The 15,196-nt window shown below is 39.9% G+C and overlaps 1 protein-coding gene across 2 annotated transcripts in view; it reads left to right on the forward strand.

Annotated features, from left to right (window-relative positions):
* The window catches only part of NELL2 (neural EGFL like 2), a 140,258-nt gene that overhangs the window by 6,930 nt on the left and 118,132 nt on the right, over nucleotides 1-15,196 (forward strand). For both annotated transcript variants that reach the window (XM_048301087.1, XM_048301088.1), the window contains exon 3: nucleotides 12,811-12,961. In XM_048301087.1, coding sequence (XP_048157044.1) covers nucleotides 12,811-12,961 — 151 coding nt within the window. The remainder of the gene's footprint in view (nucleotides 1-12,810; nucleotides 12,962-15,196) is intronic.

Here is a 15,196-nt window from a genome sequence, read left to right on the forward strand (position 1 = left end):
ACATCTCCAGTCTCTGATACTTCAGTCTTTGGAGTGAATTAATACCTGCATTTATTTATCAGCAGGGTGTGACTCTATTTAAAGCAATGTTATGTTTTATTGTGTTCTTGTGGACTTGAGCCTGTGCTTTTCACAGCCAGGTTGCATCTGATACCTGCAATAAATTGACATCCCTGGGGGTCTGTTTTCTGTTGGGACAATCATGAATCTCTAAAACTTTTTTTTAAATGAGTGTCTGGTTGTTCAGGTTAATGCAAATAACCATGTATTGTTTATACATTCAGTATTGCCTCAAACATTTCATACTGAAGAATGGCAGACAGAATTGCATTTGCTTCTTCCTGCCTTTACAATGAAGCCTCTTCTAAAATATTCAAGTACAAAATCCTTGTTAAGGCTTATATTATCTCAGGGCTCCACCTGGCATTTTTGTTGGAAAGCTGAAGATGAGTATGATGTACAGCTCTAGGGCATGTATGAAAGGGGAATACATTAAGACGGTGTCAGTGTGGTGATGTGGAGCAGAGCCCTGGTTGGCCATGAGAAGGGACCTGATAGTCAGAGGAGTGGGGCCAGAGAGCCTCTCTCCATGTCAATGTCCCCATCAAGAGCAGGCAGGTGCAGATGGCTGCTCACCTGGCAGCCTCTCCTGGCAGCATGGCAGGGGACAGTGGTGTTGGCTGAAGTTAAAAGATGTGATGCTGACAGCAGGACAGCATCTATCCTGCATGCCCGAGAGAACCCAGTAGATGCAGCACGTGTGCCCCGAGAGAGAGGACAGTGACCCTTCTAGGTAGCTCTCAAGTGCATCTTTCCATATTGCTGGGGAAGGATTGTATTAGCAAGTGGTAGTGATGGGGGAAAATGAGGTCTTGCTACCCTTACGTAATTGCTTTTGCTGTGGCATAGTTCTGTAGTCACAAAGTGTGCCTGAGACTTGGCTAGGTTAATCTTTTTTTTAATGGTTTCTCCCCCCACAGCAGCATGGCTCATTCTCCAGTGAGATTTCACAAAGGACAGCAGCATTTCTTACACATCCCTTTTAGATCAATCACAATATCTGTTTTTCCCCTACCTTTTGCTTATACGATGTGGGAAATAGGTTTTCTACTCTCCCCTCCTCCCCAGCTTATGTTCTAGTCTGTATCCTCCAGGGTATACAGGTGCTGGCTTGGAAAAATAACTCCAAGTATGGTTAACTTCACTGTTTCCACTGAGTCTTAAGGGAGGTACAGGACTGAGTTCATAAGTTATTTAAAACTGTTGGATAAGAGCTGGAAATTTTATATAGCTGTCATGGAAAACTGTACTTCTGTGTAGTGACTCTTCCCTATATTTTGTCCCATTTGGTTTTGTGCCAAGGTGCAGATCCACTGAGCAGTTGTATTCTCCTACCTGTACTGCTGAGGTCCAGCTGAATAAGGGGTGAAAAAGGATTTTTCAGTGTTTGGTTCTTTTTTCTGTCCCTCTTTTTTGTCCAAATTCTTCTATATTTTGTGTATATATGTTCAAGAAATGCTATTTTTTTCCATCTTGACATTGTCAAATGGTTTCTTCTCAGGAAAATCCAAGGAGAAGTATAAGAAAGGGTACTTTAGTTTTTAATTTTTTTGCCTGGACATGTTTTCCACAATAAATACCTATTATGAATGTTCACTCAGATATTTCAGATAGAAAAGAATTTCTGTAGCCATTTTCAACATGGAAGAATTTTACAGCAAAAAATTCTTCGTATTTGTTAACATTTTATTTACTTTTCTTTTTTGGTGCATGCTTTTTTTGGGGGGGGTATGTGATGCTGATAACTTGAGAGATGTGCAAGTTAAGAAACCTGACCTTTAGGTTGAGTCATCCCATGAGTTGCTGCTTGCAGCTCTGGGCTGTTGTAAGGTGCTAAAGCAATGGGCATGGTCTAAAGGGACCAGCAGACTAAAAGAGACTTCTGAAGACACAATGTTCAAAAGGCTTTTAGCAGATTAACATATTTGCTGCAGCACCAACATTGCTATGATAGACTGTAATGTTTCCAAGGGAGCCATTACAATCAATATTGCTAGCGATCCATAACTGAGAACTCTTTTTAGTGGAATTTGAGTGGCTATTTCCTTCTCTGAAAACATGGAGTATAGTAAGAAAAAGACCTCCAATTGTAGAGATGCTCACTCTGTTAAAGCAATATTTATACAATTTCCCCAGCATAAATGCTTATTTAAGTATAATTAGATGATGGTATAAGATCCGCAGTGTTTATCCTAAAAGAGAAGACATGTACCAGCCTTGACTCTGCCTGGAAGTCCATCAATCTCTAGATACAGCTGTGTAATGATCCAGAAGGGTTCCAAAGGATCTTTTCTAGTTTTGAGGTCAATAATCTGTGTTTTAATAGCTCCCTAAGCATGCATTTGCATATTGTGCCCTGGCTGTTCCAAAGACACTCTTAAGATTTTCTGTAACATTAACTAATATGCCCCGAACTTGAAATAGTCCCGAGATTTGCTCAGCTCTCATTCCAGGAAGAGGGTAGACTTGAAGAAAAACCTTGTGTACCCTGTTCAGTATTGCTCTTATTAAGGATCCCTGCATACACCATTAGCATAAGGAAAGCATATGGGAGTAAGAGATCTGGGAGGTTGAATTATTTAAAAAAAGTTGTGTCTGGGTTATTGCATTCACTCTGGGTTTCTGCATTTCCAAAAAAATATCAATGAATTGCAGGGACTGAAGAGAAAAACAGCACATCTGATTATACAGTAACAAAAGCACTAGCTTAGTAAGAAAGCTTTTGAAAGAATTTGAGTATGTACAGCTTGTCCAAGAAATGACAAAAGTGTTGTATGGTAAGTGTCTAGCATTAGAAGATTCTTAGAGGTTTAAAACGAAGGAATTATTTAGTATTCAAAGAGCTAGAGGTAAGAGTAATGGTACTACAAATGGAGGGGATTTAAGATAAAAGGAGACTTTCACAGTGAACTAGTTTAGATTGTGGAATAGCTGCTGAAAAGAAATGGTGGAAATCTCCATACTTTTGATTTTTTAGAAGATAGCATGAAATAAAATATCTAGGAAACATTAGCTTTGTTGTAGTCATGTTACATTCAGGTAATAGGCTGAGGAATGGGTGGATGACCCTTTAAGTCTTTCTGTACTCTGGAGATCGGGGGTGAAATTGATCTAGTATAGGGAGAGTTTTTCAAAGATACAAGGTAGCATCAAACACCTGGTACACAATTAAAACCAGTGCCTTTGTACTCTCCTGAAACTTGTTCTTTGGTGCACTTAAGTATATTTTGATGATGCCTGAGTAAAATAAGCCTACAAGAGCAAATTAGGGTTTGGAAACATCTTATAATTTTAACTTACCCAAGCTTATAAATTTGGCATGAGTTTAAACTTGTAGCTGGTTCCTCACAGCTCATGGGCACATTCACAGAAGCATGGACTCCGTTAATACCTGACTTAAATGAAAACTTCTGGACAATTTGAACACTGGTCTTTTTCTCAGCTTTCTTGAAATCTCTGGTAATGGTTGGCTTGAGTCTTCCATGTATTTTCTACCTGTCTGCCCTGCTCACAGCTGAGTTGTGTACATGGTATTCCTTGGTATCTCTCCTCTTTGATGTTCCCAATTCAAAACCTTCTAACCTTTCCTTTTCCTGCCATCAAAACAGATAGCTTGTGAGTAGAGATTTTTCCAGATACTCCAGTATGGTTGGTGGCATTGGTGTCCTTCCTCTGCCCTCAGGTGTGGTCTCTCTGCCACTTCCTGTTTCTGCTGCTGCTTGAATTCTCTTTAGAGTTCACTCTCCTATGTTCTCCCCCCATCTGCTGCTGTTTGCTCAGTCTGCTGCTGGAGACCTGGGACTAACAACAGAGATGTTGGATGTGTCTGGCGTGCTTCAGATACTGTTTTTTTTTTCCAATGGTGGCCTCCCTCCCCCTGCCCTGCTCTATTTTTGCTGTTAGGATACAGGTTTAAGTTTTGTGGAGCTTTCTGTCTGTCACTGACTGTTGGCCATTCTCCTGTGTCAGAAGCTAATCTTTCATGCAGACTGCATGGTTGTGGTTTTCTGCAAAATGATCTCATATTAATGCTTTTCTAAGCTCACCATTGTGTTGTGTGAAAATAAATCAGCACTTAAATTCTTAACACATAGAGTTTTGGTGAGCTGAAGGCAATTAAGCCTAATGTGGGCAAAAAGAGTTATACCCTAGAAAGCCAGAGATGAAGGAAAACTAGGATGAGAGATCCAAATCACTACCAAGAGGGAGAAACAGATTATTCATGGAGAAAAAAGGTAAACCTTCTAGGTCATCCACAAATGATTACAGTTGGGCTAGATGGTCTCAGGAGGTCCTTCCCAGCCTAAATGAGTCTGTGAAACACAGGCTGTAGGAGTTAGGTCCTCAAGAGCAGCATACTGGTCACAACAAAAGGAGGTTTTGAGAGAAAATGACTGAACAGAGAGCATGAGTAAGTCTTACTGACACTTGCACAGTGAGAACCAAGTGAGAGGGAGACATGGTGTGTTGCTGAGAGGGTATTGGAGTGCCTACACCAAGCATAATCCTAGTTCAGAGGTGCCATGGTAGGTGCTGATCTTATACAGTCTGTCATTGTATGATAGTTCACCACTGGAATATGATATATTTGAGAATTTGAGTTGTGTCGTATCTTCAGAGAGACGAGTAGGGCATGTAATGCAGCTTGATCTACATCTAGCATAATCTGCTTGCATGATTTATTATTGCAATCAAGTTTGTACTTTATTGTTTTTAATTGATTAGGCTTTGTTTATGTTTGGTAGCCTGCATTTTCATTTGGAAAAGGCTGGCAACACTACCTCCTCCTCCTCCTGTCCTCCCCCTTGACGTGACTTGAATAACTGTTAAAATCCTGGCCATGCTATACAATGAGGGACTGAAAATAAAATCAGTCTTTTAGCAGTTCTCATGTGTGTCATGCCCTTATTACAGTACCAGTAGGGCTGCAAGACGATGCATTGTTTTTCTTCTGCTCTTCAGTGTCCCAGTGTTAACAGCATTTCTTGGTGTGATATTTTTGTTCGTTGTTAGGTCAGTTTGACACAAAGTGCTCATGTGACAGTATGCAGCCAAGCATAACTAGGTGCATATGCCAGATGGCAGCTGCAAGGAAAACAAGGCAGGCTTGGTTTTCTCCACAGGTTTCAAGGTGTTCTCAAAGCAGCTTCTAGAAGGATGCTTTGTGCCTAAAGGGAGTTCTGTGTGTGCATGTTTATATACACATATATATTTATAAAGCTATAGTAGCTGTAACCTTTTAAATACAGCTGGAACCTCCAATGAAATGAAGAAACAAAAGAAATCCCACTCTGTGCTATCAGTGTCCTTGTTGAAACATAGTAGGTTTTATAGTGGTAGTGGCTGTGAAAAACCTAAACAACGTAATTCTAAGTAGCAGTACTTGATTCTGCCTATGAGGGAGCACATACAAAGCATCTTCAAAACTTAAAAGGGATTTAAGAATAGTGTTGTGAGTATAGGCTAGGAAAAACTGGTCATGAAAAAAAGCTATTGCGTTATATAACTGATAACCTGGAACCTATAAATCACCAGAAAGTATTTCAGTAATAAATACATGGTGCAGAGCATACCATGCAGCACATATTTTAGTTTCCCAGGAGTGGAATTTCAGTAACAAGATCAAAAGTCTTTTATCTTCATTATTTTGCTGTCATATAAGGGGTATATAGCACCCATTACAGGGGTGCACTCTCCTGGTGATAGTATCTAGCATGATGACATAGTTTCTCTGAAAGGGATGGTATTTCTAGTATACAAGGAATAGAAGTTTTCTGTATCATGTATGCCTTTAAAAATTCCTGATAGTACTTCTGTATGTGTGGTGCTTCTTTGTGGGTTGATCTATACATTTCTAAAATTCATTTCAGAAATGTTCAGGAGAGCACAATCTCATTTTCTGTGGCAGCTTGGTAGGAGTTGTTTTATTAACAATCTAGTGTGGCAGGATCTGTACTGCTTGTTAGCAAATCAGCTGTTTCAGCCTCCTGTGCTGAGAATACAGACTTCTATTCTGGAGTCCTACACATTCAAAGTTCAGGTTTGCCTGCGATTAGGTTTCTTATCCTTGCAAAAGGTTGGAAAAATTGTCAGAAATATGCTATGGCAGATACAGTCACTAGAATCTTTTGTGTAACTATTTATCTTTTATTTACTTTTTGCCTACTGAGTCCAAAAGTCATGAAATCCTTGTTCGTGGACCTGACATTTTTGGAAGAGCACGCCTGAATTTTTGTGGTGCAACTGGGCTGCTTTACATTACAGGAAATTATTCCCACTTGTAATCCTGGTGCAAATTCCTTTTTTGCCAAAGGGACGACAGCCCAAGGGAAGATGAAAGACGTCTAAGTGTCTTAGGACTGTGCTCTGGTAGGTTAAGCCTGAGATTGACAGAGCTGTGGTACCTAACCCATCGCAGAACGAACCTTGCCTTGGTTTCTAGAAGCAGCCAGTTGGTATATAAGCTCAGAGGCTTAACCCAGCCACTAGTATAATCACCCCCAAACTAGTTTTGTATCCTCTCTTGCAGAATGCTTCTAGGCAGATTTCAGTGGTATTATTGTCTGTTCACAGGGAATATGAATTATATTACAGCTGTCATTTTCCACAGACAGTCATGGATTTGCGAAGTCTGTCCTAAAGAGTCATCCAAGTAAGTGCCAGGAGCAGGCAAAAATAGCTGAGGGTTTGCTACTGCTCAGTTATCTCTATCTACCATAACAGGTAGAAGGTTCCCCCCGTATTAAATATGTTCTATTTTTTTTTTTAATAGTTGACAATTATTAATGTTCCTCTAGCATTAAAAAAAAAAAAAGAGAGAAATCAAGCTTAATAAACCAAGCAAAAATTCTCTGAGGACTTTGACCGTGGAGAAGAAAACATTTCAAGTGAAGCACTTTAAATGAAGTCACAATCATTTAGACAAATGCACCAACTACTCCTGATTAAACAAGTGAGATTAGGTCCATAATAATGGCTTGGTTGTTTCAGATCAGCAACAACTGCCTTCAAGCCTAGTTGCCCAGGCTCTCAGTACCTTTCCCTCCTCTTGTCCCACAGTGGGTTTGTGTTCTCAGCTATGCCAAAATGACTTTAAACATCAAAGTATGTAGCATGTAGGTGAGCCAGAGTTTTGGCCAGAAGTGATATGACTACAGTTGTTTAAGGCTGTAAGTGTGAAAAGCCAATATAATTGGGGAAAAATGTGTTCAGAAACAGGTCTTCTAGTCTTTTGTGTCAGTCCATTGTGACTTTGCATATGGTTTGAGCTGGAGGAAAGCCCTTGCTGGATGACACACCAAAGCTGTAGCTGACATTCAGAACAGAGGAAGCTACAAAGCAAAGGCAGTTGGAACCTCCCCAAATGCTGCAAGAACAAACTGTGACATTTCCCCCCATGTTTTTGATTTAATGCTTTGGCTTCAAGTCAGTTTTTGTTTCAATTGCTTAGTTTCAGCTGAAAAGCATTTTGCCCTCTTCCTTTTCTCCTTCCCATCCACTGCATTTCTGTCTGCAGACATCCTTGCTGAAGCAGTTCTTCAGTGGAAATCAGAAGGCAGACACACCCACACCATGATGGTGTCTAAACTACAAGGGCAGTCTGTGGGCTATGTCTCTAAACAGTCTGTGGGGTATGCCAAGGTCCTGATCATGCCAGTTGAAAAATTAATTACTGGAGTCCTTTTTCCTGGCATTTGTGAGTCTCTGTTCTGGGGAGACCTGTTTGGATCCAGTTTATGAGGGGCACTTGGGTGCACAGAGGTCTGGATGTACCCGGTTGTATCCTGACGTACGTTCCGATTGTAGTCCTAGAGTTTACCAGGCTTGTGAATGGGGCAGTGCTCCTGGGACCTGCAGCTTAAGCACACCCTTTGGGAATTGCCCCAGTGGGAGTCTTACAGGATTAATGTTTATCCTCTATCTTGTAGTCTTTTAAACTTCAGGTAGAACTGCAACACCTCCACCCAGATTCTTGCAGAGCTCTTTCCTACAGCCTTGGAGAAACCAACTCAGGTTCACATGGGTTTGGTAAACTACAGCTACTTGTTTTGCTATTCTCTCTGAAACAACCGGGAATTTGTGAGAAGGGAATGGACAAATTTATAGGTAAAGCAGCTCAAAATGTTTTATTTTAACATAACATAAGCTGAACTTACGTTATCAGTTCAAGTAGCAAAACAACCAGCCTTTCTACTGAAGGATGTAATGCATATCATGTCTAGCAAGGTTTTGGTCTAATAAAGGTTGTTTTAGTTCTTTTTATCTTCATTTTTCATTACAGGAATGCAACTCCTGATTTTGAATGCACTGTGCTCCACTTAAAATCCTGCTGTACTCTGTCAGCCTTGGAAAGATTCTGCTTTTGGATTGGCTTTGCATGCTGCCCTGCTGGCTGGGTGCAGCTTAATCTATATTTGTTACTTAAATAAAAGAACAATATAAAGTAAAGCCTTTATAAAGGGTATAAAAAACCCAATATAAAGTTGCCCTTTGTAGGCTGTATGAAATCCCTAGTTAAGAAAATATTAATCAAAAAATGTGAATACGGGAAAGTGACAGGATGTGAATATATGCTTGTGACACTCATCCCTCCTAGTGTAGGAAATTGAAATAAAATTGCACCAGTTATATTTTTTCATCCTCATTTTAGCCCACAGCCCTCCTTTTTCTCACAAACCACTAGAATTTAATTTGGATAGTTCAGCAGACAGTTCAGATGCAGAATTGATTTATAGATGCTGCTATTAAAAGCTGATTATGTGCGCATGAAACAAACTGTGGAGCTCACTTAGTTAGAATGCTTCCTTCAAAGACTATTCTGCAGGAATTTGTTCTATAATTCAGTTCATACTGTATGGTTACTTTTAGATGCTCTTCAGAAATTTGAGAGCATACCCTTTGCTAGGACAAGTTGCTCATTCCATTTAATAACTGTTTTCTCTTATTGTGGACTGGAAATGAATGGTAATGAATGGCTTGTCCTAAGTCTTTCAACTGTGTGATTCAGTATGCTGATGCTTCCAGCCCATCGTGGTTGGAGGCTGCTGCGTCCTCCCAGAAAGTGTCCCAGATGAGCCACAGAGCTGGGCTATGCCCACAGAAGCCACGCACACGTACGCCACTGGAAAGTTGAATAAAGAGGCGGGATGGGGCCTTCACATAGAGTTCCACAGGAGTTTATTGCTGAACACGTGAAGGGCTCCCGGGGCAAAGGGCCAGGAGTACAGGAGTGTCCAGGGTATAAGTACGAGGGTGACAAGGGGAGGAGAGAGGGATGGGGAAAGAGCTGAGGGGAGGAGCATGGACAGGGCCGGGGTACACAACCCAATGGGGAAACATGGAGGGGGGAGCCAAGGTCCAAGAGCTAATGGGAAAGCGGGGAAGGGAGAACATTCTAGGGCATGAACTTATAAGGGGTCCAGGGGGTGGAGAGTTAGCAAACCAATCGGGGTAACAGAACTGGGTTACATTAACGTAAAGAACAGAGCATCTTGGGAGAGGCCCTTCCGGTCACCCTGCCTTAAGGCTTACCCAAGGGGGTTGATTCAAACTTTGGGGCTGTCCCACCATCCCTGGGCCCCCTGGCCCACAGGCTGCCCCTGCCACAGGTGCAGCCACTGCAACAGTATGCTGCTGGTGCTGTGTATGGAAATTTTCCTTCTTACCTCCTGTAACTTGTTCGTGGCTGCTTGCAGCACCTTTTTTTTTGTCTGTTGGGGAGGCACGGCTGGACTAGTTAAGACTGGATCAGTTGCCTGTAATAGTCTGTCATATGTTTTTATGAATGCAGTTGTCACCACAGGGATGATGAGAGCAGTTAAAGGTTGGTGACCGCAAAGGATAAAATTGCTTTCTCCAATACCCATTTGGACTGGTGGAAGTCCTTTGGACTTGTGGAGTGAGTCCTGGTGAAAGTTACTTGCTGTCTTTGTTACAGTGCAGTAATTATTATCTCATGAACATGACTGAAATGACAGTGTCTGCTCTTGACACCTTCAGGAAACACTGGTGTGATCTTGGTGTTTGCTGCAGAACTCTGACTGCAGGTTGTCTCTGAGAGAGGAAAATGTGTCCTAATAATGAGGGCTTTTGTGAGCACAGGCAGCTTCTAAGCTTGTCTTCTGAAGGGCTGAGTTCCTGCAGATCTCATGGTCAGTGGTTTCCTTTGCTGGGCTTTCAGACTGCTTTGCAATGTTAGATCTTAAAAGATCTAGCCTGAACAAGGAGTGAGACATACTTTGAGTTTGGATTTTTGTGTCTTTGTCACTTTCATGTTTCTATAACTTAAAGATGGAGTGATGACACTATGGATTTGTGAGTTGTTGTGGTGTGGTCAAACCATACACATGCAATTTTCTAGGAAAATAAATCCAAAATGTATGTATCATGGCTAGAGACAAATTTCTCATTCAAATTATTGAGTCTCTCCTTATTTTTGCACTCCAAGTTGAAAAGATTTATGCCTTTTGTTTTATGTATTAGAAATGTTCACAGTATGAGGTTTTTATGTAACTATTGAGAAACTGCAAATTATTGTCTGAGATATACCAGTTTGATTTTTCCAAGCCATGGAAGAAGTCCAGTTCCAGTAAAGTATTTTTGTTGGGTCTTAAACTGATTACTAGCAGCCAAATATCAAGAAGAAGCCTGAAGCAATATTTATTGAGCACAGCTGGTGATCTATCAAGCACCTACTGATAGTGTTCAAAGGCAATTGGAAGGAGGGATTCACACTCTTGTGTTAGTGTGAATAGAATGGATCTGACAGATCAAGGACCTTTCAGTCATCTTGCTTTTAAGAAATCCACCTGGTGCCTGCCCTGAGCAAAGAGTGTTGTGCTTCATAAGAGTAGTAATAATTCAAAAGGTTGTGTAGGTTTTTTGAGCAGCAAGTATGAACTGACCTATTTGCAATACCAAAACTGAGTGGCCATGTGTTTTGGCAATGTAGCACTCCAGCAGTCAGTGTGATGGTAATCTTAGTATATAGGCTGCCAGCGTGGTGTAATCATGTCTTGATGCTATCGTCTGTATACAAGAAGGTTATCTAAGGCCACAGTGAAGGGTTATAGTGTACTCAGGTAAGGTTTTATAGAATAAAGGATGGAAAATTCTCACCCAGAGTAGTGATCAGGTAATGATTCAGGGTGACATGAAGAGACCTAAAACTGATTCCTGTCTTGTGGGTGTTGTGACAGCTCTGTGTTTCCCCTGCCTCTCACACAGCAATGAGGACTGGGGAGTCTCTGGAGAGCTCGGTGTGATGGGTGAGGGTTTGTTTCCTTTCTAAAGCACAGGCCATCTGTAGTGCGGTGTTTGCATCCCAAAAACTCCAGTTAAAATAAAAGGGCCTGTAGAAGGAGGGGATAATTACAAATGTATGAGCTGGCCTTCTTTAAGTGTAGGGATGTTAAGCATATACTTTCTTTCATTAGTTGCTTATGAGAATATCATAGAATTGTGGTAGAAATTAATTTTTTCCTTTTTTTTTCTTTTTGATTCCCCATTGTGAAAAACAAATGGAAATCAACCTGGTGTGACACTGTGCAGGAGCTTGGCTAGGACTTGCATAGGTTGTTGCATTTCTTAACGGATATTAAAAATATTCCTGATCCATAAACCAAAATATACTGTTTCTGTTAATGGACAGCAGCATCTTCATAGGTCCAACTTAAAGAATAAACCATTATAGGAACAGTGGTGTAAGCTGAGAGTGGTATACTTGAGAGCTCAGCTCCAGTGCTGCTGAAAGAAAATCACCAGTTCTATTGCTGTTAGCTCTCTACTGCTGTTCCTGAGTTAGTGTCCCCAAGTAGGGCAGAATGGTCAAATTGCTGTGACAAGAAGCTTGTGAATTGATTTATTTCTTACACAGTTGATTACACATGCTAATGAATTGATTTTGTGCATTAAAAATGTGTATTAATTTTTTTCTGGTATAATGTATTATGGAGATTGGGAATTATTTTTCTAGAATTTGACATCTTATTTTATAAATTATCTCTCTAGAGGTTTTAAGCTTGGGCCTTTTTATTTTCTGTACATGTTATGTGCAAATTCAGCAGAAATATTTCATCAGTCTAGGTTGTGTGTGGGTTTTTAAAAGTAAAATCTTTATTGTATGTCTGCCATTACTCTAACAAACATTCATGACTTCCTGTGCAGGAAGCAGCAGGAAAATGCCACTCAACTGGAGTGTAGAGCAATTAATTAGTGATAAAATATTTTTGAAATTTGGTGGATTTTTAAACTATTACTTAAAGCTGAATAAATTGTTTGTTGTTTTGTTGTTTTGGGTTTTTTTAAATTAGTTTATTTATTTATGTACTTATGCTATTAGGCATAGCAGTTTTGTAGAAGTCATTAAAAATTTGCTCAGGTCACGTGTCAGGGTTTAGGCTCATGTCTAGTGTTGTCACTGTGCTTCACTGCTAGTGAGCCCAAATTTTGGATGAAATATTAAAGGTACCGTCCAGCCATCCATGAAGAAAATGAGAGTTAAGACCCTGGATCAAAACAAAATACCTCCCCTCCCCAGAACAGAGTAGGTGTCCTAGAAAATGTGTTCTCTTTCATTGAAATGGCTCCCATTGCAAGCAAAACAAATGTATTAAATGCTTTGGTCCCTGCTTTTTGCCTGTCTGTTCAACTGTGCTTCTCAGAAATAGCCTGTTATTTTGTAAGCTATTTGAATGAGGATGTAAAGTAACATAAGATTTTATACTGAGTGTTTTTCCTCTTATGTTTTAGATACTTCAAGAAGTGTGAAGGCATCTCCAGAAACAGCTGAAATATTTTTTCAGAAGTTAAGAAATAAATGTGAATTCACAATCCTGGTGACCTTAAAACAAGCCCATTTGAATTCAGGGGTTGTTCTCTCTATCCATCATTTAGATCACAGGTAAGTACTGATACCCGTATGCTGGCTAATGAAACTATATGTATTCGTGCATTAAAAAATTGAACATAAATTAGAGAAAAATTGTTGTGTAGCAGATGATTTGTAAATATTTATAGTGCTTGGATAGGCACATTGTGCATATTCATAAAAAGTCACAGTTCCAAATCCGCCAAGGGAAGGGGAAGAGGGGTTTTTCTTTACATGTCCCTTGCCACCAAGGGCATGAAAAGCCAGTTCTCTGTTGTTGTTCATAACCACAAGGACCAGATTCTCAACTGGTTTAAAACTGTCATGTCACTATAGCTACACTGGTTGACGAAGCCTGGCCCTGTAAGGGCACCTCTTCATCAGTTTTTAAAATTGCAAGCAAGAAGGAAAAAAAAATCCTCCAGTTATGGGTTTACATCTTCCCAGGAATGGCAGAGCACTTTCTTCAAAATGTTGTCAGCCTTAAAAAACTGAAGTGAATGACAGATAGCATTTAAGGATTATCCTTTTGATAGAATAAAGACTGCTAGAGAAATAGGATATTTTTTATATATCGTCTGAGTAATAGCTATTAAAGATAATTGCCCTATGATTCTCTGGCAGAATAAAAAGGAGTTTTCAAATGTGCACTTTCTAAACAGTCATTAGCATGAGAAACAGGTGAGCTGTGCTTTAGGTTCCTAGTTATTTTTGTTTCCTTGTGTACAATCCCATAATTCTTTCTTGACAGTCTCACTACAAAATAGCAAAAAAAAAAAAAAGTAAATGTTGCAGTGGGTTGTAAAGACATGTTTAAGTGCAGCAAAATATCTGTTTCTTTTACACGAGTGTACAAGTTTTCATTAGCAAGCATGGTGACAATTATTTTGTGCTGGAAGATACTCCAAGTCAATTTCTATTCTATTTCTCAGAGGCCCCATCTTCTGCACTTTAGCTATGTGTAAAAAACAAACAAAAAGACCAACCAAAACACAAACCACAAAACAAACAAGAAGAAGGAGAACATTCCAAAGGATCATTACACCAAGTTTATAAAAGCATTTTCCAACTTGTAAAGGAGAAGTTGAATGTCTCCTGGATGGCATTAGTTGTGCCCTTAGGCTTTTAATAGACACATTCAGGTCTCTTCTGTGCTAGGATGTACAAAAATATATCTCTGTGCCATAGTGGTGTTTGTTCAGTTTAACTGTCCTAAAATGAGGGCTGACCTAGGTGTGGATAATACTGGAACCAGACAAGCATCTCTTGAGCCTCCTGTAGTTTCTGTTATGGTTTTATGTTCTTTTATGATGAATGACAATAAAGACAAGAAAATGTAGATGTTAAAAGGAAGCATTTGGATGGCTTGTATTAAATAGCTGCTTCTTCAGTGCTGGATCTCCATCTCTGACCTTGCCCACCTCTGACCAGGGACTTGGCTGTAACAGTCCTTTAGTTCTTAACTTCTTGTGAAGTCTTTGTCACAGCAGTCATCATAGTGGGAAAATAGCAATACCAGACCTCAGTCCACTCCTTTGCACTAGCTTTAGCCTTTTATCACTCTGATGTCAAAAAAAGTTGTGCTAGCATTGAACTGCTGCCTTGCAGCTATATTTCTAATTTACAGAGGTCAGTACTAGCTCTTACGTTTCTGCAGTGAGGAGTTGAATGGTGGAGAGGTAGGCTGAAGGTGGCAGCAACTGCAGGATGTAATAGTTATCACACAAGTACCTTTTCATGTGCTTTATTTTACAGAGCTTTCATGGCAACTAATGGTTCTAGGGTAAAAGAATTTTCTATGGTACAAGAAAATTAAAATGTTTAAAAAGTGGAAAAATATGCATTTATTCAAAGGCTAGGGAACTACTTTGTGTTTTTGAAAACAAGTCAGAGTAAAAACTCATCCTCTCTTTGCATGGGTCTAGGGACACTGGTGCAAATATGTGAATTTACAGCAATTGAGGGCATTTCCTAAATTGTAGGGTTTTAAAAAATTTATAATTTTGTTTATAAACTTAAAATAGTTTTCATGATTCAGAGTTTACTGATTCAGTCTGTGTTGTCTAGTTTTATGTATTTGTTGTTTTTGTTCCTTTTTGCTGGCTCCCTTTTGAGAATCATCAAAAATGAATACTTCCACTGAGATATGATCATGCAACTATTTAAGACTTTGGGTCTTAAGAAGTTGACAGGGCTGGTCTACCACACAAAGTTTCCGCTCTAATGTCATGTGCTGAGTGCTGTCCTTGGGCTGTCAGAGAGATACAG

The sequence above is a fragment of the Corvus hawaiiensis genome, chromosome 4, assembly GCF_020740725.1.
Source record: "Corvus hawaiiensis isolate bCorHaw1 chromosome 4, bCorHaw1.pri.cur, whole genome shotgun sequence".
Taxonomy (NCBI): domain Eukaryota; kingdom Metazoa; phylum Chordata; class Aves; order Passeriformes; family Corvidae; genus Corvus; species Corvus hawaiiensis.